Here is an 18,681-nt window from a genome sequence, read left to right on the forward strand (position 1 = left end):
GGACGATCTGGACGATACTTCCATTGGTGCACTCGTTGGGCCCGAACAGCTGTAGTTACCCCCAAACGAGCCAATATTTCTGCCTTTAATTTTTGATAGTCTTTAGCGTGATCTGGTGGCAGGTCGAAGTAGGCTTTTTGCGGATCTCCGGTTAGGAAAGGAGCAATTAGGCCGGCCCACTGGTCCTGGGGCCACCCTTCTCTCTCTGCCGTCCTCTCAAATGTAGCAAGAAATGCCTCTACATCATCACTCAGGGACAATTTCTGCAAAAAATGGCTTGCCCTCACGGTCACCTGGTTGCCAGGGGCAACAGCCGCTTGCTCACGGCCCTGAGAAAGCTGCTGCACTACTTCTTTTAAGGCAGTCACTTGAGCCTGCATAACCTCTTGCTGGGTCGCTTGCTGGGCTGCCAACTGGGCCACCAACAGGCGAGTGTTTTCTTGCTGTACCTCATGGCGAGTCTGCGCTTGTATATTAGCCAAGGACAGCTGTTTAATTAGCTCCTCCATTGCTTCAGCTTTCAGGGTTTGTGCGGCTTTAACCCAGGACATAAATCCACTGTACTGTCCCTTTAAATGTCAGTTTTAAGTCCAATACACAAAAAAAAAAAAAAAACAGCAAGAAAAATGCCTGTTACTCTGTCATGCCCGCATTCGAGCACCACTTGTAATGTTTGGGGGACCAGCTAGATCGCAGGACACAGGCTTTTCACTCAAAAGGAGATTTATTGAACTTAAATAGCTTTACAGCAGCAAAAACAAAAGAAAAAGGTTTTAGTCTCACCGACTTGCAAAGTCCAGAACTGCTATCGCAGTTAAACAATCCTTAATTTCTGTTGCAGGTAGCTTCCCCTGGCAGGAGACTTCCAGGCAGGACACTGCTATTCACTTTTGTTGCTGCACAACAAACACCATCCACCATCCACATTCTCCTTTACACTCCTCCACACCCTCTCCAACTTCCTGTCTTGTTTTAAACCCACTTCCTCTGACAGGTGAGTTAACCCTTTTTGTTCCCTTAAAGGGACCACAGTCCAAACAGAGGGGAAACATAGCGTCCTTCCAGGACCCAGCCACGGCGTCCTGTACAATATATATATATATATATATATATATATATACATATATATATATATATATATATATATATATATATATATATATATATATATATATACATATATATACATATATATATATATATACATATATATATATATATACATATATATATATATATATATATACATATATATATATATATATATATATACATATATATACATATATATACATATATATATATATACATATATATATATATATATATATATTTTTTTATATATATTTTTATATATATATAATACTAGACTGACTGTGTACAGTATATATATCAAATACACTGCCACTAACCAACCTGCCTGCCTAATCTAGCTCAATCTACAGTATTTCCGTCCACACACTACACACAGCCACTATGTAGGCATCCTTTTATAGTGTGGGGCGTGGACTTAGTCCCCCTGAGCCATGATTGGCCAAAGGCACCCTGCCTTTGGCTAATTATGGCTCTCAGCAGAGTGTGCTGTGATTGGCCAAAGCATGCAGGTCAGGTGCGTGCTTTGGCCAATCATCATACAGCAATGCACTGTGATTTTGCAGTGCATTATGGGGCATTCGAACATCAAACTCATCCATACTGGGGAGTAATAAGCAAGCATTAAAGTGGCTGTAAAGGTAAAAGTTTTTTTTAAACGTCATTCTCTGCACTAAGGTAAAACACATTTTATTAGTATCTCCCCTGCAGCCCCCTCCTAAATACTTACCTGAGCCCCATCTCAATCCAGTGCTGTGCACACCTGTAGCAGCTCTTCTCCCACCTCCCCCATCTCACAGACTTGACTCAGAGCAGAGAGTGGGGGGCAGGGCCAAGCTGGGCTATGAGTCTGAATAGACGCAAACAGCCTGGCTCGGGATTGAGCACACATGAGTGCCCACCATAGGAAGCGGCTTCTTATGGGGACGGGAGCCAGGAGTTCCGATGGAAGACCCCAGAAGAGGAGGATCAGTGCTGCTCTGTGCAATAACATTGCACAGAGCAGGTAAGTATAACATGTTTATTATTTTAATAAAAAAGGAACTAAAGCTTTACAATCACTTTAACCAGTTACCAACTGACGGCTGCAGGGCAGTTGGATAACTCTTGGAGGGCGTACAGTGACGTCCTCCCAGATTCCTGCTCTCGCGTGCCCCCCGGGGCGCACACCCAAAAACATCCATGATGCTGATCGTGACCGTTTACCATGTGATCGCTCCGTCAAATGACGGAGTGATCACATGTAAACAAACCAGAGTCATGTCATGGTGCTGGTTCCTTTCTCCCCTCTGTGTACTGATCGGTACAGTGTGAGAGGAGAGGGGGAGAGATCGGATGGCAGCAGCGCTGTGGGCTGGATCTGTAGTGCCCACAACGCTGCTCTGTGACAGCTGCAGTCACATCCATCCATCTATGCTCAGCCATCCCTCCATGCTCTGCAATACCCTGCAATACTCTTCAATACCCTGCAATACCCTGAAATACCCCACAATACTCTGCAATACCCTGCAATATCCTGCAATGCTCTGCAATACTCTGCAATACACCGCAATACTCTGCAATACCCGGCAATACCCTGCAATACTCTGCAATACCCGGCAATACCCTGCAATACTCTGTAATACCCTGCAATACCCCGTAATACTCTGCAATACCCCGCAATACCCCGTAATACCCCGCAATATTCTGTAATACCCCGCAATACCCTGCAATACCCTGCAATACCCCGCAATACCCTGCAATACCCTGCAATACCCTGCAATAACCTGCCATACTCTGCAATACCCAGCCATACTCTGAAATACTCGGTGATCCCCAGACATACTCTGCCATACCCAGCTGTACCCAGCCATACTCTGCAATACCCAGCCATACTCTGCAATACTCAGTGATACCCAGCCATACTCTGCCATACCCAGCCATACTCTGCAATACCCAGCCATACTCTGCAATACTCGGAGATACCCAGCCATACTCTGCAATACCCAGCCATACCCTGCTATACTCAGCCATACCTGGCCATGCTCAGCCATTTTCAGCCATACTTGGCCATGCTCAGCCATTCTCGGCCATGCTTACCCATAGTCAGCCATACCCACCCATGCTCGGCCATACTCGGCCATGCTCAGCTATACTCGGCCATACTCAGCCATACTCGGCCATACTGGACCATGCTCAGCTATACTCGACGTATCGCCGTACTCAGGAGTAGGAGAATCTATTTTGGGGTGTAATTTTTGGTATGTACATGCCATGTCTTAGAAATATTGTATAAATGGACAACTTTGTGTTAAAAAAAAATGTGTTTTAAACACTTCCCGCCCACCGGCCGTCATATGACATCCTTGACTTTGTGCGGGGATATCTGAATGATGGGTGCAGCTACAGGCATCATTCAGATATCAGCTTTTTCAGCCAGCTATTTCCTACACCATAAGAATGATCATAGCGGCTGTTCCACTGCTTGATCGTTCTTACGGGAGGCGAGAGGGGACAACCCCCCGCTCCCACCACCCTCTGGTGCTTCTACCGACTCACCACTACGATCAAAGCCAGGAACGTTTTTTTATTTTTTTATTTCAGGCTTCCCAGCCTAGAGGTGAGATGTGAGGTCTTATTGACCCCATATCTCACTATAAAGAGGACCTGTCATGCCCTATTCCTATTACAAGGGATGTTTACATTCCTTGTAATAGGAATAAAAGTGATCAAAAAAAAATATTTTTTGGAAAAAAGTGTCAAACTAAAATAAATAAAGTAAAATCAACAATATAAAAAAAAAAATTAAAGCGCCCCTGTCCGTGTCCTCGCATGCAGAAGCGAACGCATGCGTAAGTCCCGCTCACATATGAAAACGGTGTTCAAACCACACATGTGAGGTATCGCTGCGATCGGTAGAGTGAGAGCAATAATTTTGGCCCTAGAACTCCTCTGTAACTCAAAACATGTAACCAGTAAAACATTTTAAAGCGTCGCCTATGGGGATTTTTAAGTAGCGAAGTTTGGCGCCATTCCACAAGCGTGTGCAATTTTGAAGGGTGACATGTTAGGTATCTATTTACTCGGCGTAACTTCATATTTCATGTTATGCAAAAACATTGGACTAACTTTACTGTTTTGTTTTTTTTAAAGAACAAAACTTTTTTTTTTAATAAAAAGCGTTCGAAAAATTGCTGCACAAATACCGTGCGAGATAAAAAGTTGCAACGACCGCCATTGTTTTCTCTAGGGTCTTTGCTACAAAAACATATATAATGTTTTGGGGTTCTATGTAATTTTCTAGCAAATAAATGATGATTTTTACATGTAGGAGAGAAATGTCAGAATTGGCCTGGGTGTTCCAGAACGCCTGAAGGTGCTCCCTGCATGTTGGGCCTCTGTATGTGGCCACGCTGTGTAAAAGTCTCACACATGTGGTATCGCCATACTCGGGAGTAATAGCAGAATGTGTTTTGGGGTGTAATTTGTGGTATGCATATGCTGTGTGTGAGAAATAACCTGCTAATATGACAATTTTGTGAAAAAAAAAGAAAAAAAATCTTGATTTTACAAAGAATTGTGGGAAAAAATGACAACTTCAAAAAACTCATCATGCATCTTTCTAAATACCTTGGAATGTCTTCTTTCCAAAAAGGGGTCATTTGGGGGGTATTCAAACTTTTCTGGCATGTTGGGGTCTCAAGAAATTAGAATTAGGTTGTCAGTACTTCAGGTGTGATCAATTTTCAGATATTGGCACCATAGCTTTTGGACTCTATAACTTTCACAAAGACCAAATAATATACACCAATTTGTACTTATTTTTACCAAAGATATGTAGCAGTATAAATTTTGGCCAACATTTATGAAGAAAAATGACTAATTTGCTAAATTTTATAACAGAAACAAAGAAAAATTCATTTTTTTACCGAATTTTCAGTCTTTTTTCTTTTATAGTGCAAAAAATAAAAAACCCAACGGTGATTAAATACCACCAAAAGAAAACTCTTTTTGTGTGAAAAAAAGGACAAAAATTTCATATGGGTACAGTGTTGTATGACTGAGTAATTGTCATTTAAAATGTGAGAGCACCGAAAGCTGAAAATTGGTCTGGTTAGGAAGGGGGTTTAAGTGCCAGTGGTCAAGTGGTTAAATTGGAGAAGTTGTATTTCTTAAATTTTTCTATTGGAAATGTTTTATAACAGAAAGTATTACATATTTATTTATTTAATTGAGGGTTTTTTTAATTTGTTTATATCGCAAATGATAATAATTTAAAAAAAAAAACAGTAGTGATCAAATATTACCAAAAGAAAGCTCTATTTGTGTGAAAAAAGGATATAGATTTGTTTGTGTAGAACATTGCATGACTGTGCAATCGCCAGTTAAGGTAGCACAGTGCCGAACTGCAAAAAATGGCCTGGTCATAAATGGGGTAAAATCTTCCGGAGCTAAAGTGGTTAACTATCACTTCTTACAGAGTGCAGAGATCAGGGGTATGTAATGTATAGCACAGCCTACAGATCAGAATGTGTAATGTATAGCACAGCCTACAGAGCAAAATATGTAATGTATACTACAGCCTATAGAGCAGTATATGTAATGTATAGTACAACCTACAGAGCAGAATATGTAATGTATAGCACAGCCTACAGAGCAGAATATGTAATGTATAGCACAGCTTATAAGGTGCAGTGATCAGGACTATGTGACAAGCAGCATAGAGTACAGCAGACATGAGGACAACATGAAGCACATCATACAGAGTACAGCAGAGTATGATATGTACATTCCACAAGGAATCCTTCTTTGGGCCAATCAAATCACTATCAATATTAAGCAGTCAGAGAGAAGTGATCTCCTCTGAAAATGGGTATAATTGGAATCTGTACATTATTTTATTTTTCTATGAGCAGAACTGATATTAACAAACTACATTGCTAAGCCGAGAAGCTGAGGATATCACAATTTGGTTGGGTAGTTTGGTTCTCTTACTATTTCTTATGCTATTATTAATGTTTATAACATTATTTTAATTTTAATTTTAATCTCTACTTTTCAATATATTTTCTTTTTTTTAGAAACCAATGAAACTATCACCAATGACATAAGTGGTTTCTTACAAAGCATAAGAGGAAACTATTGGGATGACTATTATAATTCCTATTACCATCTATTAAACTGCAATCAGTCCCTCCTCTATGGGCTGAAGAGAGCTCTGGAGATTTCCCCCGCTGAGTCCATCATTTGGGTTTATACATTTGGCTCCATGACAGATTACAATGACACTCAGCTCCTGTCTGATGTTCATACATTGCTGGAGGAAAAGAAGTCCCAAGTAAGAGTCTTCCATGTAAAGTCATACATCATCTATGTACAGTCATGGTCAAAAATATTGGCGCCCCTGCATTTCTGTCAGATAATGCACCACTTCACCCAGAAAATTGTGGCAATGATAAATGTTTAGGCATTCTCATGTTTATTTATTTTTTTTGTATTGGTATGACACAAAAAAGTGGAGAAACAAAAAGCCAAACTGACACATTGCGCATAAAACTTTAAAAATGGACTGGACAAAATTATTGTCACCCTCAAATATAATATTTGGTAGCACACCCCTTGAAAAAAATATCTGAAATCAATGGCTTCCTATAACCATCAATGAGTTTCTTACACCTCTCTATTGGAATTTTGGACCTCTCTTTTTTCGCCAACTGCTCCAGGTCTCTCAGATTGGAAGAGTTCCTTTTCCCTACTGCTGTTTTGAGATCTCTCCACAGGTGCTCTATGGGGTTTAGATTTGGAATCATTGCTGGCCAGTTCAGTACTCTCCATTTCTGGGTTCATTTTGACGTGTGCTTTGGGTTATTGTCCTGCTGTGAGACCCATGACCTCTGACGGAGACCCAACTTTCCGACACTAGGCTCTACTTTGCACCCCAGAATTCTTTAGTAATCTTCAGATTTCATAATGCCATGCACTAGACATGTGCATTCCGTTTCGTTCCGAATCAGAATTCGGATGCATTCGAATTTCCGAATTACAAAAGTGATGAATTTAAACGAATCCGAAAAAAAGCGAACAAATTCAAATCGAATTTGAATACAAATTCGAATCGAATTCGAAAACATATTTGAATTCGAAAACATTTTCGAATCGAAGTCGAAAACATATTCGAATCGAATTCGAAAACATAATTGAATTCGAAAATAAATTTCAATCGAATTTGAAAACAATAGAAATCGATTTTCTAAAAAATACAATAGAATAGAATATAAAATCATAAAGCAATAGAATACATATATATAATATTTTTTAAATTCTGGTTTATTGTTTTTCTATGCTTTTCTTTTCTTTTCTATTATTTTCTATTCTTTAATAGTCTTTTCTATTCAAATTCAAATTCATTCTATACGAAATTTGAATTTCGGAACATGGCTTCTGAAGATCGAATTTCGTATAGAATGAATTTGAATAGAAAAGATTAGAATAGAAAAGAAAATAATAGAAAAGAATAAACTAGAAAAACATATATTGTATTTTATTTTATTCTGTTCTATTGTTTTTCTATTCTATTCTTTTTTATTATTTTCTATTCTATTCTAATCTTTTCTATTCAAATTCAAAATCATTCTATACGAAATTTGAATTTGGGAAAATGATTTTATATATATATATATATATATATATATATATATATATATATATATATATATATATATATATATAAATATATAAACATTTTCAGAAATTCTAATTTCGAAAATCGAATTAGAATAGAAGAAAATAATAGAAAAGAAAAAAGAATAGTAGAAAAACAATAGAATAATATATATAGAGAAAAAGATTACAAAGCAAGTAGAGTCATTCCAAACAGAATCAATACTATCATTTGTTCAGACAAAGATTACCTTTCAGGCTGATTTGTTCGCACCCTTCCTTAGATAAGTCAGAACACATCTGAACTTTATTTTTATATATACAAGGTCGGTGGGAGGACCTGTTTGCTGACACTAGATTGAAAGCTGTGTGTGGTTCTCCTCTACACTTCAATCTATATCTATATTATATTTTTTTCTATTCTGTTCTATTGTTTTCTATGCTATTCGTTTCTATTATTTTCTATTCTATTCTAATCTTTTCTATTCAAACTTGATTTCAGTCTATATGAAATTCGAATATCGGAAGATGGTATATATATATATATATATATATATATATATATATAAAATATTTTTTTTCTATTCTGTTCCATTGTTTTTCTATGCTATTCTTTTCTATTCTAAACTTTTCTATTCGAATTTGAATTCATTCTAGACGAAATTCGAGAATGAATTTGAATTTGAATAGAAAAGATTAGAATGGAAAATAGACTAGAAAAACAATGGAACAGAATAGAATAAAATATATATATATATATATATATATATATATATATATATATATATAAAACATCTTCCGGAATTGGAATTTGGTACAGAATGAATTCGAATTTGAATAGAAAAGATTAGAATAGGTTATATTATATTTTTTTCTATTCTGTTCTATTGTTTTTGTATGCTATTCTTATTTTCTATTCTATTTGAATCTTTTCTATTGGAATTTGATTTTATTCTATATGAAATTTGAATTTCGCAAAATGGTTATATATAATTTACTTTTTCAAATTCGGTCAATTTTTTTTCGAATGCGGTAGAATTTTTTCGAATTTGATAGTTTTTTTTCGAATGCGGTAGAATTTTTTCGAATTTGATAGTTTTTTTTCGAATGCGGTAGAATTTTTTCGAATGCGGTAGAATTTTTTTCAAATTTGATACTTTTTTCAAATGCGAATACGAAACTAAACGAATCCCAAAAATGAATGTAACGAATGCAACTAATTTAACTAAACGAATTTAGTTAAATAACGAATCGAAACTAAACTAAACGATTTTTTTCATCCTGCACATGTCTACCATGCACACAGTCAAGACATCCAGTGCCAGAAGCAGCAAAGCAACCCCAAAAACATCAGTGAACCTCCACCGTGTGTGACTATAGGGACTGTATTCTTTTTCTGAAAACAGTAGAATGATGGGCTTTACCAAAAAGCTGTAATTTAGTTTCATCTGTCAACAGTACATTCTCCTAAAAGGATTTTGGCTTTCTCAGGTACATTTTAGCAAACTCCAATCTGGCTTTTTTTATGTTTCTGTGTCAACAGTGGGGTCGTACCATAGCGTCCCTTTTCATTCAGATAGCGATGTATAGTGTGAGCGGACACAGTTTTACCCTGTGCCTGAAAGTCAGCTTGAATTTTTCATGGAGTTGATCGAGGTTCTTCATCCTCCATTCGAACAATCCTTCATTGCAGTCTTTGATCATTTTTTCTCTTTCGTTCACATCCAGGGAGATTAGCTACAGTGCCATGGGCTGTAAACTTCTTGAAAATGTTTCACACAGGAACATTAAGATCTCTGGGGATAGACTTGTAACCTTGAGATTGTCCAAGCTTTTCCACAATTTTTGTTCTCAAATCCTCAGATAATTCTTTGCTGCTCTTTCTCTTCTCCATGCTCTGTGTGGCACACAGAGACACACAACAGAATGGTTGAGTCAATTTTCCACCATTTTAACTGGTTTCCGGTGTGATTTACATATTCTCAGACCCTGTTAATTGATACAGCTGAGTTTAATAACAAATTACAGGAGCATTACAAATTTGGAATGCAATTATTTCTTACAATTTTGAGAAGGTGCCAATAATTTTGTCAGATCTGGCTTTTTGTTTCTCCACTTTTTTGTGTCATACCGATACAAACACAAGAAATAAACAGAGAGTGCCTAAACATTTGTAATTGCAACAATTTTCTGGGTGAAGTGGTGCATTGTCAAAAAAGATTACAAACTTCTGTGCTTATCCTTCCCCCTGGTGGAGGCGAATTGGTAAACTTGTGACTGTTAAATGAGAATTAAAAGTAAACACATAAATAGAGAAAAGCTGCAACCCAAAAAGGTCTGAACCCCTGACACAAACATGAATAATGTGAAAAAAATATATAAACCTCTAAAGGGATTTTTAAGGCAATGAATTTTTGTTTAAAAAATAAAATCAAATTTATTGAGTATCATTAGACAAGAAAAACATAAATATTGGTATATGTGCATATAACATAGGGTAAATAACATATAGATACAAAATAGGACTTCAAGACATAGAAGTTTGTATATAAATCCGAAAATTGGTTATAATATACAGTTACATGTGAGGGAATTGTTAAAAAACAGACAGTGATGTATCACACTACCCAATACGGTCACCCTGAATGGCCACTCGAATATGGGGTAGTGGAATTTCCAACGCGTTTCAACGTTAAACCAAATCAAGTCTTCTTCAGGGAAAATTACATCACAATCTAAATAATCAAAAAAGGGGGAATAGATCAGAAAATGTTGTTGCAATTTATACATATATACATCATGCCAGTCTCCTGCATTGGTTGGATTCTCTAGTAACTTACGTTCTCCCAAGGCAACCCGGGTGGAGCATATTGTATGCCAGGAGCCAAAGATACCCCACACCGAAGACAACCTGGACAGTCCTATAGCTCTACAAGGCGGCTGGATATATAATCAACAAACATGAATAATAAAAAAAAAACAGGTGCGCTAATCAATGAATTCACAGTGTAAAAAATTGGGCATGAAATCCTCACATACAAAGGTAAGTGTAATAATTAGTGAAAAAAATGTCCTGGTCTCCTTTCCCAGCTGAAGCTTATAATGGGGAAACGCGTCGGGTGGAGCCCATTGTGAGACGTCTATCCCATTGAACAGGCTGGTGCAAACCCCTGCTCTGTTTCGTGTGCATTTTTTTGCTGATTTCTGGTTGCCTTGACATAAGTGTTTAGAGTGCCGTTTTTAATAACCCCCTTTTTGAAACATACTACACTACACTACGGCTTCACTACGACTTTCCTCTTCTTCCCACATATGCTCAGGGATTTATCCTTGAGCCTTTAGATTGGATATCAGCCCATCCATTAATATGGAGGTCCTGTGTCTATTGACAAATTGGATCTGCTGTCACAGCCCAGCCTGTTGGAGCCTGTTGGGATTACTATCTAGTGTTTGAGATCTCCACCGTTTGGGAGAAGCAAATCTATGTGGTGATGGGATATTCACGATCTATGCCATTTGTGTTTTGAAGTACATTGAAGTTTTTATTCACTTGGTTCACTTATTTCCCTTTCTTACCAGGGCCTTCCAGTTGGACACTTATTTATTCATTTTTTGGACTGAATCTTATTTTTTAGATTTTGCTATTAGTAAAAATTTTTTTTTTCACTAATTATTACACTTTGTATGTTAGGATTTCATGCCCCATATTTTGCACTGTGAATTTATTGATTAGCGCACCTGTTTTTTTAATTATGAAGTGGTGCATTATCTGACAGAATGCAGGGGTGACAATATTTTTGACCATGACTGTATCTCTAAACCACAAGGTAAACATTTTATTTTTCTTTACAGGTTTATTTTCTGTTGTATCCATGGTGGTATTGTACACTGAATGATTCCCAGCGTGATGTTTTAAATGACATTTCATCTCTTAGTTATGGAGAAGTGATTCCTCTGTATTATAATTATTATACGGTAAGAATCATATCAGAATCATAGTTTAAGTGAAGGCAGAAATATGTTGATGGTGGACACTTTATGTATGGGGCTGAATTTCAATTATACTGTATACATCTGTAGATGGCTTTAGAGGTGATAATCCACAATGATCTAAACTTCCATAGGTTCAGTTCAGCAGGGGTTCGGTGAACTTTAAAGGAGTTCAGATGCCAAACCTAAACTAAACCCCATTTAAGTCAATGGAAGTCAAATCTGTCAAATGAAAAATGTCCATTTTCTGGGCTAATAAGAAAAGAAGTGTCAAAAATATCACGGGGATAGATACTTCCCTGTGAAACATGTACCATTGCTCAGGTAACAGCTGGAAGGATACAGGAGCCAATAACAAAGAGTACCCCACTGCAACTTGAATGCTTTGGTAGCAGTTGGGAGGGGTTCCTCACAATAGATGAGTCTTCTGAAGAATCTATGCGCTATTATGCCGCGTACACATGGTCAGAATTCCCGACAGAAAAAGTCAGATGAGAGCTTTTGGTCGGACACCAATGGGAGCTTTTGGTTACTTGCTAAGCTATGCATCATCAGGTGTGGTCTCTCTGAGCAGCCAATTGAGGAAAGCAGAGAAATGTATATTTCCTAGACAGCGGGGAAAACACAGAAAGCACCACCTCAGTGTAGTATTAAAGCAAAGTTTTAATTGCAAGGTATATAGTACATTCACAAGATAAAAATGGACTCACCAGGCGTCCGAGGCATCCAGGCATGAGGGAGATAGCAGGGGATCTGTTAGGTAGTCCTTTGGCCACCAGGAAGTCAGCCGTAACCAGAGTGGAACGCACGGAAATGACGTCCCCAGAAGTGAACGGACATCAAGGAGAGACCATTCTTGATGGGCAGAGTAGGCAGGCTACACACTCGGAGCATCGGCTCCTTCTACAGGCCTAACATGGCAGTGCTGGAAAAGTGCTATTTATGTGCCCAGGCTGAGGAACAACAAGCTCCAGCACACACAGCGCACCACCAGCACCCACACGAAAATAATAGTGTGGGTTGGGCCAGGATTTTAGTATAGACACTATATATATAACTAATATGTAGAAAAATATATGTAAAAAAAATATAGAAAAAAATATACACATAATAATATGGTCATAGATATAAAAATATACATATGATATATAATATAAAAATATATCGATAAAAAATGATAAAAATATTATGAAAATATATCATTTTTTATATATATAATAATATAAAATATATATCATATATGTACACATAAAGGTTAGCTAATTTTTTGGGGCACTAAAATACAACAATATTGATTGCTAGGAATCACAATAAAAGTGATAATAATAATAATAATAATAATAATAATAATAATAATAATAATAGTTCATGTATATATATCAACATATGTATGTCCGTAAACTTTGTGCTTATTGAAAAAGTATTCAAATGTAATTAAGGGATATTTAATAGCAATGGTACGTATAGGCAGAGAACATGACATCAGAAATGGTGTGTAGGGGATTTAACGGTAGCGATAGAAGCTACCTATAAATGGCACAAATGCCTGTAGGGGTCTATAGGAGGATCAATACATGGCTGCACATGAAGTCATCCACCGACCCAAACGGGCATAAATGTATAGACCATAATGGAGACATGACCCATAGGGCATTGTTAGCCAGAAGAAGAGGTCATGCTACAACATCAAGAGCAACACGAAACTCATAAATGCAGTACTTACTATGGGTGTTGGTAACGAATGCAGAAGGAATAACGAAAAGGGATCATAAGGGTTCGTTAAAAAAGAAAAAGGGGGAACAAATTATACAGAATGAAAATCAACAAAACTACACTCCTTATACCTACACAGGGACTATGATGTATCATGAGGTGTTATAAGAGGGTATGGACTTCCTGTGTTTTCCTATGTTTTCCCCTCCTTCTGATCTGTTCACAGAGCTGGCTCCCTCTGAGGATTGCTGCCACCATTTAACATAAGAACTAATCTTTTAACCACTTCAATACAGGGCATTTTCACCCCCTTCCTGCCCAGGCCAATTTTCAGTTTTCAGTGCTCTCTCATTTTGAATGACAATTGCGGGTCATGCAACACTGTACCTAAATGAGCTTTCTTTTGGTGGTATTTGATTGCCTCTGCGGTTTTTATTTTTTGCGCTATAAACAAAAGAAGAACGACAAGTTACCCCATATTTTGCGCTCACAGTTTCTTCTATATTTCCTAGACATGTCCAGGAACAAAATAGTTGTGGGGAATGGAATTAAAAGGGCCTGTGCCTGCATCTGATTATGGAGAGCAGCAGTAAAATTAGGAATTGTAGGTGAAAATCCAGACTGGAATTCTGATAAATGCGGAGTGGCAGCTGGTAGCATTGCATGGAAAGATCCCCAACAATCTGTGATTATTTTTTTAAGTAGGGATGAGCCGAACACCCCCCTGTTCAGTTCGCACCAGAACATGCGAACAGGAAAAAAGTTTGTTCGAACACGTGAACACCCTTAAAGTCTGCGGGACGCGAACATGAATAATTTCCACCCGCAGACCCCCACAACCACCGGCCAGGGTTGTGGGGATGAGGCCCTTGTCCTCATCAACATGGGGACAACGTGTTTTGGGGGGCTACCCCAAAGCACCCTCCCAATGTTGAGGGCATGTGGCCTGGTACTGTTCAGGAGGGGGGGCGCTCTCTCATCCCCCATCTTTTCCTGCGGCCTGCCAGGTTGCGTGCTCGGATAAGGGTCTGGTATGGATTGTTGGGGGGACCCCACGCCATTTTTTTTTTTTTGGAACGGGGTTCCCCTTAAAATCCATACCAGACCTGAAGGGTCTGGTATGGAGTTTAGGGGGAACCCCACATCATTTTTTTTAAAAATTTTGCCCGGGGTTCCCCTTAATATCCATACCAGACCTGAAGGGCCTGGTATGGAATTTAGGGGGACTCCCACGTCATTTTTTTTTTAAATTTTAGTTCGGGGTTCCCCTGTGGGGAATTCCCATGCCGTTTTTATCAATGAACTTCTATGTGTATTGTCGGAACGGCAATGCAATAGCCGCGAGTAGTTTTAAATGGGTTTTTTCCTTTGAAATGTCATTTTGTTGTCAGACTGTTCTAAACACAGGAAACATATGCCCCTTTAAGGCATACTATAGACACCCCCCAGCTACGAAATTTAAAGGGATATTACACTTTTATTGTTTCACTTTAAGCATTCATAAATCACTGCTCCTGAAAAAACGGCCGTTTTTAAAACTTTTTTTTGCATTGATCCATGTCCCCTGGGGCAGGACCCAGGTCCCCAAACACTTTTTATGACAATAACTTGCATATAAGCCTTTAAAATTAGCACTTTTGATTTCTCCCATAGACTTTTAAAGGGTGTTCTGCGGCATTCGAATTTGCCGCGAACACCCCAAATTGTTCACTGTTCGGCGAACTTGCGAACAGCCAATGTTCGAGTCGAACATGAGTTCGACTCCAACTCGAAGATCAACCCTATTCTTAAGCATTGCATTTCTCAAAGTAAAAGATGGCAACAAATGTAACATCGGCCATATAATAAATACAGTAAATCTTCCAGGGGCCGGCGTATTAGAGGGAGCCAAGCTAATGTTTTTATCTTAAAGTAGTATTAAAAGTTTAGCTTAAAAAAACAAAAAAACAAACATGTTATACTTACCTGCTCTGTGCAGTGGTTTTGCACAGAGAAGTCCCAATCCTCTTCTTCTCGGGTCCCCCACCGGTGCTTCTGGCTCCTTCCCCTTAAGTAATACCCTCAATAGCAAGCCGCTTACTATGGGGGCACTGGTGAGTACCTTCTCCTGAGCCCTGCTCTGTGTCCATAGGCCCCACCCCCTATCTCTCCTCATTGGCTCACTGGTTGTGATTGAGAGCAGTGGGAGCCAATGCTGCCTCAGCCAATGAGGAGAGGGAGTCCAGAGACAGCCAAGGCTCTTTTGCACATAACTGGATCGAGAGGGAACTCAGGTGAGTTTTAGGGGGGCTGTGGGGGGGGCAGCACACAAAGATTTTGTGCCTTCATGCATAGAATGAATAAAGGTAAAAAACCTTCAGCCTTTCATCCACATAATCTCAATGTTTGCTAAATCCCTGAAAGTTCTGTGAATGTTTCATAATTCTGCATTGTAGGTTTTGTAGCTTATCTATATTACACAATCTCAAGACTGTGGGAATGCCCAACCCAGCACTCCTTGGTGGTTCCCAGGTCAGTATATGGAGCTGTAAGGTCTGGGCTAATCCAGAGTCATCTCAATAGAGACCACTGGACAAATTCTTTTAGGACAAGGCACCATTTATCATAATGTAATGGTATATTTAGCCTTTGATGTATTAAGATATACTGCTACATCTGGGTGTATATAGGAAATAAATGGGGGTTTTAACTATAGCAAAGGGTTTGTGCCCATAAATGTTTTGCTTTATAAAATTTTTTTTTTTTTTTTTTTTTTTTAAATAATGTTTTATTTCTCTCCTATTTTTGGCAGTTATCTCACTCATTGGCATTATTATTGTCTAAACCTCTAAATTCATCTGTGCGCATCCTGAACATCAACAAAAATGTCACTGACAATTATACTGACACGTTTAATGTTCCAACATCCTTATCATATTTACTGATCACAGGAGATGAGACATTCAGTATTAATTTTACTGATCCGAATGGTAAGTTCATGACTGTAGATTTACAGTAATGCCCTGTACACACGGTCGAATTTTCCGACGGAAAATGTGTGATAGGACCTTGTTGTCGGAAATTCCAACCGTGTGTAGGCTCCATCACACATTTTCCATCGGAATTTCCGACACACAAAGTTTGAGAGCTTGTTATAAAATTTTCCAACAACAAAATCCGTTGTCGGAAATTCCGATCGTGTGTACACGAATCCGATGCACAAGGTGCCACGCATGCTCAGAATAAATTAAGAGACAAAAGCTATTGGCTACTGCCCCGTTTATAGTCCCGACGTACGTGTTTTACGTCACCACGTTCAGAACAATCAGATTTTCCGACAACTTTGTGTGACCGTGTGTATGCAAGACAAGTTTGAGCCAACATCTGTCTGAAAAAATCCATGGATTTTGTTGTTGGAATGTCCGATTGTGTGTACAGGGCATAAGAGTTTCTAAATGTATACTGTATACTGCATCATTTCCTACAACTGTAAGGTGATAAAACTGATGTCCACCAGTTCTACGATAAAATTAAAATGAATCCTTACTGCCAAAATTCACAGAAAGTGTGCTGTGAGTGAGAGGCTTTCACATTATTTAAAAAGTCAAACCCAAACTTAATATAAGGGAATTCTTCTCTTCTTCACAGAAAATCTAGATGTGAACAAATTTAATGCATTAGTGGCCCTGGATCCTGTTCATTCTATGGGCCTTTGTTGATGGACTTTGATGTTGTGTTGATTGTGTCAGATCAGTTTGAAATACTTCTTAGATCCTTCAGAATCCAATGACAGGTACATTTGAACTGGAGCTGACCTACTTCTCACCAAGACGTGACCTGCTTTAAGCAGGTATTGCATTGTCATACACTTGTATAAAGACCCACTGAAAGTGAACAAAAGTCCATTGACACAGGTGCTTATAGACTCCAGGAAAATTCTCCACTTTTCTCTACATGTGTTTGTGCCAAATACTTCCCACCGGCTGTGTGCCTGGCAGGGTGTACAGTATATGAATTTCCTGCATATCGGGTACCATAGTTTCAGTCATTTTTTACATGGCTGTTTTTACCATGACATCACAATAGTGTCTAGTGATGTTACAAAGGTATTTGTACAGGGTGAAAAAGCCACAAGAGAGATCCTTCTAGATGTAGTTTTACTTACATGGAAAGGATAGCAGAAAGTAAAGTAAGGGCATAAACAAATCCATGGGGTTGCAGGACCTCCATCTAGAGTCAAGCTACCTAATTCAGTGCATGTGGAGAATATGACTGTCTCCATGCAGAGTGTGAGTGGTCAAACTCAACGGTCATCAGGGACTTCCATTCCAAGTTATAATCAGATCCGGTGAACCATGGTAAAGGGGTTGACTCCCCAAAATATACCTAAATTGTGGTCAGCAGAGCTGCCCATTAAATAAAAAGGGTGCTCCAAAATGGATTCTTCAGGAAGGTCAGTATTTATTGATCATAAGACCAGGTTAAAACACACCAATAATGTGTTCCATGTCACTTCATCGGGGAAAGATGTACAGTACATGACTTTTAACATACAGTGCCTTGAAAAAGTATTCATACCCCTTGAATCTTTCCAAATTTTGGCATGTTACAATAAAAATGTAATTGTATTTTATTGGGATTTTATGTGATAGAATAACACAAAGTGGCAAATAATTGTGAAGTGGAATGAAAAAGATAAATGGTTTTCCAAATGTTTTACAAATAAATATCTGAAAACTATGGCATTCAGCCCCCTTTTCTCTGATACCTCAAACTAAAATCTAGTGGAACCAATTGCCTTCAGCTAATTAGTAAAGAGAGTCCACCTGTGTGTAATTTAATCTCAGTATAAATACAGCTGTTCTGTGAAGCTCTTAGAGAACCTTAGTGAATAAACAGCATCATAAAGGCCAAGGAACACACCAGACAGGTCAGGGATAAAGTTGTGGAGAAGTATAAAGCAGGGTTAGGTTATAAAAAAAATATCCCAAGCTTTGAACATCTCACGGAGCTCTGTTCAATTTATCATCGGACAATGGAAAGAGTATGGCACAACTGCAAACCTACCAAGACATGGCCGTCCACTAGGGATGAGCCGAACACCCCCCGGTTCGGTTCACACCAGAACCTGCGAACGGACCGAAAATTCGCATGAACGTTAGAACCCCATTGACGTCTATCGGACTCGAACTTTCAAAATCAAAAGTGCTCATTTTAAAGGCTAATTTTCATGGTATTGTCCTAAAAAGGGTTTGGGGACCCGGGTAT

General features: G+C 38.4%; 1 protein-coding gene across 1 annotated transcript in view; it reads left to right on the forward strand.

Annotated features, from left to right (window-relative positions):
- LOC141147855 (uromodulin-like) overlaps window positions 1-18,681 on the forward strand; it is a 124,775-nt gene that overhangs the window by 36,999 nt on the left and 69,095 nt on the right. The window contains exons 5-7 of the mRNA XM_073635022.1: window positions 6,153-6,409; window positions 11,584-11,706; window positions 16,226-16,403. Coding sequence (XP_073491123.1) covers window positions 6,153-6,409; window positions 11,584-11,706; window positions 16,226-16,403 — 558 coding nt within the window. The remainder of the gene's footprint in view (window positions 1-6,152; window positions 6,410-11,583; window positions 11,707-16,225; window positions 16,404-18,681) is intronic.

Source organism: Aquarana catesbeiana, linkage group LG06, assembly GCF_042186555.1.
Source record: "Aquarana catesbeiana isolate 2022-GZ linkage group LG06, ASM4218655v1, whole genome shotgun sequence".
Taxonomy (NCBI): domain Eukaryota; kingdom Metazoa; phylum Chordata; class Amphibia; order Anura; family Ranidae; genus Aquarana; species Aquarana catesbeiana.